Source organism: Capsicum annuum, chromosome 10 (assembly GCF_002878395.1).
Source record: "Capsicum annuum cultivar UCD-10X-F1 chromosome 10, UCD10Xv1.1, whole genome shotgun sequence".
In the NCBI taxonomy this organism is placed as follows: Eukaryota; Viridiplantae; Streptophyta; class Magnoliopsida; order Solanales; family Solanaceae; genus Capsicum; species Capsicum annuum.
In genome coordinates, this window is record NC_061120.1 from 70,996,341 (window position 1) to 71,010,320 (window position 13,980).

The window sequence follows — 13,980 nt, forward strand, 5'->3', positions numbered from 1 at the left end:
AGTGCATCTCAATGAGGCTCCAAGAGGGTGTGTTATTTTGGTGAGTTCAGAAGCTAGACCTATCGAGTTAGAGATTTTAGAGGTTCTCGTGGATACCATGGTAGGCCAGTGCAGGTGATTTTATAGATTTTAGCTGGTGGATCTTCTAGTTCAGTAGTTCAGGGTGTCCGTTCGGGCTCAGTTATACTTTCTCTTATTGAGATTAGTCATAGAGGTTGCTATGTCTGTGATGAAATTGGCCATATGGCCAAGGACTGTTCTCGCTATGTATTTAGAGCTACTCCTATTTCAGCTGTGAGAGGTAGGGGTTGTACCAGAGGTGTAAGAGGCAAATATGATGGAGCCCGTGGTGGTGGTCGTGGGGCTGCACAACCAGTTGGTAGTCATGGATAGTATTATCTTATACCAGCCAGATTTAAGGCAGAGGCTTCTGATGTTGTGATTACAAGTATCTTCGTTGTTTGTTTCAGACCTGTATCTGTATTATTTAATCCCGAATTGAATTTCTCCTATGTGTCTGTATATTTTGCTTTGGATTTTTATTCTGTTAGTGATCCTCCTGCCATGCCTATTTTTGTATCTACCTCGGTAGGTGATTCTTTAGTAGTGGATCGGGTGTACCGATCTTGCGTTATGACTTTTGTCGGGCGTGATGAGACTTTGATAAATTTACTTATATTAAATATGGTCGATTTGATGTTATTTTGGGTATGGATTGGTTGGCTCCTTATCATGCAAATTTAGATTGTTTTGCTAAGACTATGACTTTAGCTTCGTTGGGTGTGCCAAGGATAGCTTGGAAGGGTGCACTTTATTCGGGTCCTAAGAGGGTTATATCTTATGTTCAGGCTTATAAATTGGTTGAGAGGGGATATTTATCTTACTTGGCCTATATTCGTGACATAAGTGTTGTTTCGCCTCTTTCTTTGAATTCTGTCCGTGTTGTTTGTGAGTTTATGGAGGTGTTTCCTACGGACTTGCCTAGTATGCCTTCGAATTGAGATATTGATTTTATTATTGATGTTGAGTCGGGCACCAAGCCCATTTCTATTCCTCCTTATAGAATGGCTCCAGCAAAGTTGAAGGAACTGAAGGATCAGTTGTAGGGGTTGTTGGATAAGGAATTTATTCGACCTAGTATTTCACCTTGGGGTGCGGCTGTCTTGTTTGTGAAGAGAAATGATAGGTCTATGAGGATGTGTATTGAGTATCGACAGTTGAATAAGGTGATGGTTAAGAATAAGTATCCTCTTCCTCATATGGGTGATTTGTTTGATCAGTTTCAGGGTGTGGCGCTGTTTTCAAAGAATGATTTGAGGTTTGATTATCACCAGTTAAGGATTATAGCTTCAGATATTCTGAAAATAACTTTTTAGACTCAATAAGTTCATTATGAGTTCTTGGTCATGTCTTTTGGATTGAACAATTCCCTTGCCTTGTTTATGGAGTTGATGAATCGGCAGTTTCGACTATATCCCGACTTCTTTGTTATGGTATTTATAGATGATATCTTGGTTTATTCCAAGAGTGAGGTTGAGCATGAAGAGCATTTGTGGATTGTGCTTTAGAGATTGAGGGATGAGAAGTTGTATGCTAAGTTCTCTAAGTGCAAGTTTTCGTTGTAGTCTGTTTCTTTCTTGGGTCATGTGGTGACTAAGAAATGTATTATGGTTGATGTAGATAAGGTTGCAGTGGTTCGTGATTGGGCTAGATGTACTTCGCCCATCGAGATTTGAAGTTTTGTTGGCTTAGTTAGTTATTATCGGTGTTTTATTGAAGGTTTCTCTTCCATTGCAGCTCATTTGACTAAGTTAATTCAGAAAAAGATTTCCATCTAGTGGTTTGATGCTTGTGAAGCGAGCTTTCAAAACCTCAGGGATTTGTTGACTTCAGCTCCTATCTTGACTTTGCCCAAGAATGACGTGGGTTTTACCGTCTTTTGTGATGCTTCAAGTGTTGTGTTGATGCGGAAGGGCAAGGTACTTGCTTATGCGTCTCATCAGTTGAAGCCTCAAGAGAGGAATTATCCTACCCATGATTTAGAGCTGTGCGCAGTTGTATTTGCCTTGAAGTTATGGAGGTACTACTTGTATGGAGTTCATTGTAAGATCTTCTCAGATCATCGTAGCCTTCAGTGCTTATTTACCAGCGAGATCTTTATATGAGGTAGCGCCGTTGGCTTGAGTTACTTAAGGATTATGACTTGACTATTCTCTACCTTCAGGGCAAGGCTAATGTGGATAAGGATGACTTGAGCCAGAAGTTGACTAACATGGGTAGCTTGGTGCATCTTTTGACATAGGAGAGGTCATTGGCCTTAGAGGTTCAGTCCTTGGCTAACCTGATGGTTAGGTTTGATATTTCAACACCGGGGTATTTTTTAGCATTTATAGAGGCCAAATCTTCTTTGATAGAGAAGATTCGAGCTCATCAGTTTAACGATGTTGGATTGAGGTTGATTCAAGATAAGATGTTGAGTGGGGAGGTTAAGGAATCCTCTTTTAATTCAGATGGAGTTTTGAGGATTGGGGGTTGAGTGTGTGTGTCAAGAGTAGTGATTGGGATTAGGTTGATCTTGGAAGAGGCTCGTTGTTCCAGATATTCTATCCATCTAGGTGTGACTAAGATGTATCGTGGTTTGAGACAGCACTACTGGTGGGGTAGTATAGGGTGAGATATAGCGAATTTTATGGCTCGTTGCCTATGTTGTTAGCAGGTGAAGGTCGAGCATATGAGACCTAGTGGTTTGCTTTAGAGGTTACCCGTTCTTGGGTGGAAGTGGGAACATATCACTATGGACTCTGTGACTAGTTTTCCTCGTACATCTCATAGTTCTGATAGTGTTTGGGTCATCATGGATCGATTGACCAAGTTAGCTCATTTTATTCCGATTCAGGTCTCATTCAGTGCTGAGAGGTTAGCCTCTATCTACATTTGTGAGACTGTGTATCTGCATGGTGTGCCGATGTCCATTATTTCAGATCGAGGTTTTGTATTCACATCTCATTTTTGGAAGACTCTTCAGGATGAGTTGGGTACTTGGGTTGATTTTAGCACAGCATTTCACGCCCAGATTGATGCCAGTCAGAGCAAACTATCCAGGTTTTGAAGGATATGCTCCGCGGATGTGTGATGGATTTTGGTGGCCGGTGGGAGTAGCTTTGGATTTAGTAGAGTTTGTATATAATAATAGCTACTATTTCAGTACTGATATAGCTCCTTTTGAGGCGTCGTAAGGTAGGATTTATCGCTCCCCAGTGGGTTGGTTTGATGTTTCAGAGGTGAGACCTCGAGGTACGGACTTGCTTCGTGAGTCTTTAGATAGAGTCCGGGTCATTCAGGATAGACTTAGAGCGACTCAGAGTATGCAGAAGTGCTATACTGATCGTAGGCTTCATGCCTTGAAATTTGGTGTTGGTGATCATGTTTTTCTTTGAGTTTCATCTATGAAGGGTGTGATGAGGTTTGGGAAGAGGGGCAAGCTTAGCCCCAGGTATATTGGTCCATTTGTGATTCTTCGAACTGTTGGTGATATAGCTTATGAGTTGGCTTTGCCCCCTGATCCATCAACTGTTCATCCAGTTTTTCATGTTTCTATGCTTCGTTGCTATATTCCTGATGAGTCTCATGTCATTCGTTGAGAGTCAGTTCAATTAGATGAGCGGTTATCCTTTATTAAGGAGCCAGTTTCCATTTTGGCTAGGGATGTTAGGCAGTTGCGCTCTAGAGTGATCCCTGTGGTTAAGGTCTAGTGGCGACATCGACCTATAGATAAAGCTATTTAGGAGGTCGAGTTTGATATGCGTAGTTCTTATCCTCAGCTCTTCATTGATTCAGGTATTTCTTTGCCTTAGTTTGAGGACGAACTAGATTTTTAGTGGTGGATGATGTAACGACCTAAAAATTTGATGAAATATGTGAAATTTGTGTGATTTGACTATTTTACCCCTCCCCGTAGTTGCATTATAATATTTTTGGGGTGTGGGAGTGATGGTCATGATTTTTGATGCATTTTGTTATTATTTATGCAATATTATGGTTTTTTATGGCTTCGAGAGCTTTATTTTGGACTTATGTGGATATCTTTTGATCCGTACGACGGATGGCCAAACGGACTGCGCCAGCAGCTCTGAAATATCGATTTTAAGCTAGGTAGACCTTTGGTTCGGGTCCTGGTGCACCCGAGCTCATTTCGACCAATTGATCGGAAAGTTAGAAATATGGGTGTGGGACCCACATTTGATCGAAACGACCTCGGATGAAAAGTTTGACTTTACTAGCAGATTCAGAATATCAATTTTAGGTTGTTAGCGTATTTGGTATGATTTTACGGCTTCTAAATCTCATTTTGACCCTCGATTTGAAAAATTGTAATTTCGGATTCTCGGGGTCAACTTTGTCTAAGCGATATTTTTTTGAAAATCTGATACCACCATCACGTCCAAAATGTCGAATTTAGTATGGTTGCATAGTTTGTTTGCATATATCGAACTTCGAACGAATTTCGGGCATGCTGTCGAAGTCTGGAGTGTACTTAACAAAAAGTCTGCAGCTTTTTGGTTATTTTAGAGCAGATTTTCTGCACTTATAAATAATTTTGGGTCCATTTTGTTCATTTTTCATCTTGCCTCTTGAGAGTTAAACCCTAAAAGTTTGGGAGCTTAAAAGTGAAGCTTGTGGGAGCTTGAGAAGCTAGATTAACAACCTTTTCTTGGTTTTATTACGGATTAAAGATAAGAATTCACCCCTTCTTAGTAATTTTTTGATAAATTCCTCAAAATTTCAAAAATCTTAAGGCATGATTTTAAACCCAAATTTCTCTCCTTTTCACTTGAATAATATTTTTATCTTATGGTTACTAGTTTTTCATTAATTTAACCGTCAAAACAACTATGATTCTTGATTTTAACCCGGATTTCAAAGATTTTACCCGATAAAGCTCAAAAATGATTTTTCTTCGATTTGAACCTCATTTTTGAATCGATTTAACTTGAGTTTTTAGCTGTAGGTTCCTAAAAATATGGAGAACATGTTTTTGAAGTAAAGTTTCAATTTTTCCCTTCTTTTTCGAAAACCCATTTTGGGAGTCCGTTTTGACGCCAAATCAAAAGTAGTCAATATGAGTGTTGCTGGTTTTGTCCTGACACATAGATTTCATATTTTATGCTTTTAGTAGAGTTCGGGATTGTTCGTGCAAATTAAGGTCGCGGGTTCAAGTGTAGCGGACCGATTTTGACTTTCGAGGTAGGTTATGGCTTAACTCTTTCAGACTGGACAGGGTAGTAAATGATGGTGCAAAATGCATGTTAATGGTGGGAACTAATCATAAAAAATGGTTATCTGTGTGTTGTGTCCGTGTGGGGGCTTATATGTGATGTAATTGTCGAAATTGAGATATTATGTGATATGTGTGACCGTGTAGGGTCCTATGTGATATTGATAGCCATGAATACATATGAATATTTATATTGTGTTGTTAAAATGCTAATGTGGTACCATTGGTGTATTGTGATTGTATTCATACTTTATTGGCAAATGAGACATGTGAAAATTCATGGATGATACAAAAATAATGAGCGAATAATATTGACGCGTGTGGTTGTGGAAATGTATCATTGTGGTTGGTTGTGGAAATATATCATGTGGTTGTTTGTGGAAATATTCATTGTGATTGGTTGTGAGCATTACATCCTCATATCATACTCATTCATGAAACATTGGTACCACCGTGGCAATATCTGAGAAACACTGGCAACACCTTTTTAAAACCCTTTTCGAGGGATGTGCGGGGGAGGAGATATTGTAACACATTATAAAACCCTTTTCGAGGGATGTGTTGAAAAGGAATTTTGAGATATGTGGATTGTATGCGGGTTGACGAACCCTTGGGTCCTACGTCGGGAAGCTTTAACTCCGTAGGTGTATACGACGATTGTGCGCGATCCCGGAGGTTGTGCGACGACCTCGTGCATCATCATCGTCATCATCATCATATACATTTCACATATTTTATTGTGTTTATGTTGTGTTGTATTGCCTTATTGACTTGTCATCTATGTATTTGTCTTACCTTCCTTTACTTGTATTTGATGATCTTGTATCTACATGATCTCTCTCGTTCTATTTATATCTGACATAATGTATACTTGTGTTCTATACCTTGATGTGTTTTTGTAATATATGTGAGATATATTAGAACTGTTAGTGCAAATGGTGTGGGCAGGAGCGGCTCAAGCATATTCGTGGTCTAAGACAAAAATCAAACGGAAGCCTTAAAATTATAAGAAAAAATAACTTTCTTTTGATGAACTCTGTTTTCAAAATTATATAATCATTTTTTTCTAATTATTCTTTTTTAAGTAATTATATAATCAATGTATTTAATCTTTCTTGAGATATAGTACACTAGATATATGGACTTCTTCTAATAATTCTTTTCTTTTATATAAAAAATTATTTTTTCTACAAATAATATTTAATTTTTTTAAAAGAAATTATTTATATTATTATAAAAAATGAGGCCCCTAAAATTTGGTGGCCTAAGGCGGCTGCCTATTTTTTTACAAGGCAGAGCCGCCCGTGGGTGTGGGCTACCGTTGTGGGACATTTTCTGATTGCAGGTGACATGCCCTTAGTGTATATTTTATATGCTTTATTTACTACTTTGCTTGGTCGACCTATGATACTTACTGAGTACAAGTAGACCGTACTCATACCTACTGTGCTCTTTCGGTGCAGGTCCTAGCTCGAGTGCGCCTCAGATTGATTGACTCAGGCGATTGTTGGAACTTCCAAGGTAGCGGTTGGACATTCATGCGTCCGAAGTTCACCTCTATCTTTCTACAATAGTTATGTCTTTATTAGTATTCTGAGACAAATATTATTCATTTGTGGTTATTTTTCTGATGCATTTGACTCTTGGATTGTATTAGTAGTTCTTACACTATTGATACCAATTTTAGGCATGATTGATATTTTAGATAAGTTCTTTTCGCATTGTTATGATTACTTATGTGGTTCGACTTCATTCTAGAAGCCTTACCTTGGGATATTTTTGTCTTTTCCTCTTTTCATATCAGTTTGGGTGATAGGCTTACTTGTCAATGTACGCTGCGACAAGTACCATCATGACCCTTGTTTTTGGGTCATGACATAATACCTGCATAAAATATGTATAAATACCCTTATAATAAATATTTATATTAATAATACCTATATAACTCTAACCACTTATCAAACGATTCTTTAACGTTAAAAGTGATAATAAATAAAATTATGGGATAAAAGAAATGTAAACAACATAAATCCCCAAGACAATGAAAATAATTACACAAAATTCCTTCTTATTTTCTCTCTCCCTTTTTTTGCAAACATACTCATACATTCGGTCACATATTATATATTGGTCGAATGTATGATGTAACAGTTAATCCTATATTTAAGGTAAGAGAATTTTTAATTATTTTACAGTTCCTTAATTAAAGGCAGTAATTAGCCAACATTAAGTCATTTATTGATAGAACATGTAACTGATATTTGAATTTTAAAAATTTTGTTATACATAATTTTTTCCCTATGATTCACGATCTGGAAAGCCAAAAAATAACTACTTTCTTCTACATCCGTTCTCCAAAATTACTAAAATCATCTTCTACATACGTTCTTCAATACTAGTAAAATCAATATGAATATCCCCATATTGTTGCGACATTCTGAAATTTGGGAGTCAGAAATTAGTTATACTTCATACAAAAGTGACGTAATAGTAATTTCTGTAAATGCGGACGAATCGATCACACCCGCAAAACTTGCGGTTTCTTTCCAAAGGAATCATGAAGAATATAATATGGTTTTGTATGTGCGGATACTTTGAATGCTTTTGGTTGTATAAATATTTTTTATTAGTTTTTTTTTTAAATGCTGGAGTAAGTAATTTATATTTTTTTTATTGATTATAGATGTGAATTTCTTTAATCAATGATTTATATTAGTATAAAAATTTTAAATTTTTTCCCTATATCATAGTTCGTAACCATATAACTTGAAGTTAGAACACTATTATAAAAGCACATTAACTAAGTAACTTACTCTCTATAGGAGTAAGTAATTGTTGAAACGCACGGTATATTAAACTGTTGTACATTAATAGTTAATGTGTAATAAACGTATGATATAGCATTATACGTTTTTAACATGTATGAGGTTAGCAATACAATAACGAAATTTACCTGAATTCAATTTTTTTAAAAAAAAATTATACACAGTATTATTCCAGTAAATTTATGAATGTATAATATGTTTTTATACAATCAAATCAATGTATAGTAAATGTGTGCCTTTTCAGTAAACGTTTGAATGTATAATAAGTTGTTATACATTCAAAGCAACGTATAGTGATACTGTGCCATTCCAGTAGACTTACGAATGTATAATATTTGATTATACATTCGTATCAATGTATGATATAGCATCATACATTACAAATGTGCACGATATTAACAATTTCTGTTATCTTTTTACAAGTAATAAATGTTTTACAACATTTATGTTGTTATGTAATACATACATTTAAAACATATTAGTCTTTAGTTCAATATAAGATTCACTTATAAGCAAAGGTACATAACAGGAAACATACTATGTGTTTAAAATACAATGTCAGATTAATCAGTACTATGTTGTTTTAATCATTAACAAAATAAGTGAAAGAGAAATTCAATAAGTACCATGAATCAGTTAGTAACATTGCAGTAGTGTCTCAGTGACTAAAAAGCATATTCTCATAAGATGAAGACATCCATAAATATAAATTAACATCCAGAAAGTAATCTTTGAATTCGTTTAACATCAACCACAAAACTAAGATTTAGTTGATTCAATTTCGATTTTTATTAAACAATGCTACTCTAAAGTAACAATTGCACTTTCATCAATTTCTTGGAGCACACTATTCCTTGGCCAAGGAGGATCGCCATTATCACTCGTGTACCCTTCATTTGCCTTTTCTACTCCTTAATGCCACAGTAATGAAGTATAGCGTGCACGTTGACTTCCAGCATCACACACGCATGAATGCACTTGTTGTCCTTCACTTAATATTTTTGCATAAGCAGCAACAAAGACGCCACAGTCCCTAATTTAAAAAATAAATAAAAATAAAGTAATAATAAGTACATTAATTTAAACATAGTTATACATTATAAAAAAATTGTAATTTACTTACAAACTTTCAGATGCTTGCCGGGGTATGTTTTGAATATGTTCAACATCAAATGTGTTTTGATTGACATGTATGATGGTAGCTTATACATTTAAAAAATGTAATATCGGATATACTTATACATCTCAAATGTAATATCGAATATACTTAAACTACAAACAGACATGTATGATGGTAGTTTATACATTTTCAAAAAATCTTATTTAACGAATAATGTCAACTTATACAATCATCTTTTTAACTACCTCTTTTATGTACATCTTCTTATTGTATAATATAATGAAATATAAAGCAGAAAACTAATATTATACATTAGTCTAAAAAATAAAGTAATGTATAATCAAATAATATAAACGTATAATATCAAATATGCCAGGAACAAAACCAACGAACATATTTTGTTATTGAGCATCTAACTGACTAAGTTCTAAACTAAAGCTAGGACGAGAATCCATTACCAAATTTATACTATATTGATTAAGTAATCGCAACTATAAATAAGAAATTCAAAAATCTGACTTGTATTATATGAAAAAAAAAACCCACAAAAAATCAACTAACACACTAGAATGAGATTGCAAAATAAGGTAATTTCATAAAAATCAACATGCAACCAAACAAGAATCTGAATAAGAACCAACAACTTTAAAACAAAAACAAAGATCTGACTTTTAATAAATGGAAAAAAATGATATTATCGAACTATCACACTGAAGTGGATTTGCAAAAGCAATTTATTTCATAAAAAATAAAAAATGCAATAAAAAATCAACTCAGATTGTGATTTGGTAAAGTTGAAAAAAAAACTAAAAATTATTGAAAAAAATCAGTATATAAGTTCACTAAATGTTTGATAACTTACAAATTGGTAACCTCTAAGTATACGATTACTTGAATTTGGGTGTGAAAAAAGGTATTCAATAATGGATGAACAATCGGTTGTTTAATGGAAGAAAAAAATGGAGCAAATATGAAAAAGAGAGAGAAAGTAAATGGGAAAGAGAGAGAAAGTAAAGAATTATTTAATGAGAGAAAAAAAGGGAGTAAATATGGAAAAGAGAGATAAAGTAATAATAAATATTCTTTTCTTTTGGGATGTATAAGAGGAATGAGAGAGAAAGTAAAAAAATAGGGAATTTTAGTAATAAGTTTGGGATTTATGTAATTAGTTTGTTAATATGGGATGTGTTGTAATAAGGTAAAGGTAGTTTGTGTATCTATCTCTCTATATATACATATATGTAATTTTTAGATAAAAGAAAGCAACCAAAGGAAAAACAAATCGAAAGGTCCACCCAAATCTACTAGCCAAACATCTGCCTAAAATACATGAAATTGAGGTTATCGTTACTTAAAAAATGGTGGATGAGTTAAAATAGAGTTTACACCACATATTAGACCTATATATTGTCCTTTATTCCTCTTATAGTTCCCAAATCTCAGCTACTTTTACATAACAAAAGGACATTCTCTCTCTCCTCTCTCTCTCTATATTTTTACTGGACATTGTTTTTGAGTGAAAAAAATGGTTGAATATTCGATTATGGAGATGAATCTTGAAGAACAATTAGTGGATATTGAGGAAGCGAAAGGTGATGAAAAACCAAGAGATCAATTGTTTCTTGCAGAGCTGAATCTTGTTCTTATTCTATCATTTTTTTCATTATCATCTGAAGAAAGAAAATTAGAAAAATTGGAGATTGATAATGACAAAGATCATCAAGCACACAACGTTATTTCTAAACTAAATTCGAAAAAACGAGGAGGAATCAATAAATACAGGACTACTGAACATGAATTTCCTAGGTTTCAGACCAAGATTAAGGATTGCAGGTAAGATTTTCTATGAATACTACTGTTTTATTTTGAGTTTGGACCCTAAAAGCAACTTTTTTTGTTTCAAAATTTTGTAAGGGCAATGAAACAAAAAAATTCAAAGAGGCAAAGGGGGGAAGGCATCTCCGCCTTTCCTTTAGCCATATAACAACGTTGATTAAATGGTTAAAAGTAACACAGGAGCATTGACACGCCTTGTAAGACGGCAATAGTGAATTGCCTTACTTCTTTCATCAACTGACAACGCTGATAACGTTTAAAACGTCTAGGGGAATAAATGTAGCAAAATAGAGAAAATAGTTCATCTTTGTTGGAAATATACATGCATGACATCATGTATTTTGTGAATTAATATACAATACTATTCTTTATGGTGAATATACATGACTCCATGAATCACATATTCGATAAATCTCATTATTTAGTTTATACATTTAATCCTTGTTTTCGGATTAAGATCGTATCATCTTATATATTCCTTAAAACAAAGTGAAAGTTTTAAAAAAATAAGAAAGACTTCTAAATCTTATAAAATTAGAGGCCGTTTGGCCATAGAAATTATTCACTTTTTTTCGAATTTTTTTTTCACTTTATAGAATTTGTGGTGTTTACACATAGATATTCCAAAAATAATTTTAAAATTATTTTCTGAAAAGTAAAAACAACTTTTGGTTGTTTTCACTTTTTTTCATTCCAATTTCAACTTTTATTATTATTACATATAACCCTAATTTTTTTTAATATTACACAAAGTCCTTATTAATTGCACATATCCACAACCAACAATCATAAACAAATGCCAACTACTATTTGTATTTTTCTTTCAATGTAATATTACACAAAGCTTATTAACTGCACTAGATCGGAATGACTCGAGAGTTTTACAAATTCAATTTGGAACACATATCCGTAGTCCTATATCACTTAAACAGTGCAAAAAATATTATATTCAGTACTTATTTGCTAACTTTTCTTTATGTGTTGCAATGAGCAATCAAAATGTCAAAAGTAATTGCATAGCACTAAGATTAGCAATATGAATTACAATCTTCACCTCTTGTGATAAGTATATGGCCAATAAGTTGCTCAGGCAAACACTTCATGATTCAAAACTAATTATGCAGAATAATAATAAATGTAACTTTACGGGGGCAAGTAAATTGTTTGTGTTGCATTTGCCCTGAGCAACCAATATTTTTTCGTCAGAATATATTGTGGAATGTATTTTGTGAACCAAAGCCAAAATCGTCAGAATATTTTTTCGTCAGGTAATTTCTTGAGTCATTAAAGCCATTTAAATCAGTAGATAAATTAGTTGGGCAATTTTAATAGTTTTTAAAAGTTTAGGACATAAAATTAAATTTAAAAAAGACTTTTCAAAAGTCTAAAAACATCTTTCAAAAACACATGGCCAAACACAATTTTAACTCCAACTCCAACTTCAACTCCATCTTCAATTTTTTTTAATTTTTATGGCCAAAAGCCTACTAAATGTGTGTGTAATACCTTATAATGGTATTCGAACATTGTAATCTTAAATATATTAGCAAGTAAAATATTGAATTTAAAAAATATCTAATAAATAAAATATGTATTTAAAAAAAAAAAGAATAAGACATAAATTAAAATAGAAAAAATATATACATAAAAGATGTCTAATGAAATACATGAAAATGGCTTTATAGAGATTTTCAAGATCTGAACAGTTAATTATGCAAATCTCATGTATATGCACAATAAAGATGAAGTATTTTCTCTATCTCGTTACATTTATTTTCAAGATCTGAACAGTTAATTATGCAAATCTCATGTATATGCACAATAAAGATGAAGTATTTTCTCTATCTCGTTACATTTATTTCCTTTAGATGTTTTAAACTTTGTCAGCTTTATCTAAACCAGTTAATGGGGCCGGGCCGGGTCAACCTGAAACCGGACCATCACTTTTAGTCGGTTTGTGGATTGGTTCGATTCCGGGCCTAATAGTAATTTTTTAAGAAACAATTCGGGACCGGTCCATTACACATAACCCGGTCCAACCCAGGTAAATCCAGTCAAAATCGGTTAACACCTTAAAAAAAAAAATTAAAATATTTTCTCCAATATACACTAAATATATCCACGTATATACATTTTAAGTACGTTAAGCAATATACACACAATATATATACATTATATATATAGTATATACTACATTAGAATTTAAAAAACATATACACAATTACACATGTAATCATGTATACGACTATACGTTAGAAGTTAGTTAAATATATATACTATTGTAGACTTTAGTCTATGGAAAATATATACACATATATACGTATCACGCAATATATGTACCACTTTAAATAAAACATATACTACAATATATGCACACACTATATATATACTTGTATAGTTATATACTACTTTATAAAACATATACACATGTATACATTAAATATATACTACCTACTTTAGAATTTATAGAAAATGTATACACATATATACGTACCATTCAATATATGTACTACTTTAAATAAAATATATACTACAATAAATACAGACACTATATATATAGTTATATACTACTTTATAAAACATATACACATGTATACGTTAAATATATACTACTTTAGAGTTTATAGAAAATATATACACATATATACGTACCATTCAATATATGTACTACTTTAAATAATATACATACAACATATAAACACTATATATATACTACTTAATAAAACATATACACATGTATACGTTAAATATATACTACTTTAAAGTCTATAGAAAATATATAAACATATATACGTACCATTCAACATATGTATTACCTTAAATAAAACATATACTACAATATATATATATATATATATATATATATATATATATATATATATATATATATATATATTACAATATATACACACACTATATATATA

General features: G+C 32.9%; 1 protein-coding gene across 1 annotated transcript in view; it reads left to right on the plus strand.

Moving 5' to 3' along the window:
* Positions 1-10,668: 10,668 nt before the first annotated feature.
* Positions 10,669-13,980, plus strand: part of LOC107854489 — a 10,246-nt gene continuing 6,934 nt past the window's right edge. The window contains exon 1 of the mRNA XM_016699499.2: positions 10,669-11,053. Coding sequence (XP_016554985.1) covers positions 10,746-11,053 — 308 coding nt within the window. The 5' untranslated portion in view covers positions 10,669-10,745. The remainder of the gene's footprint in view (positions 11,054-13,980) is intronic.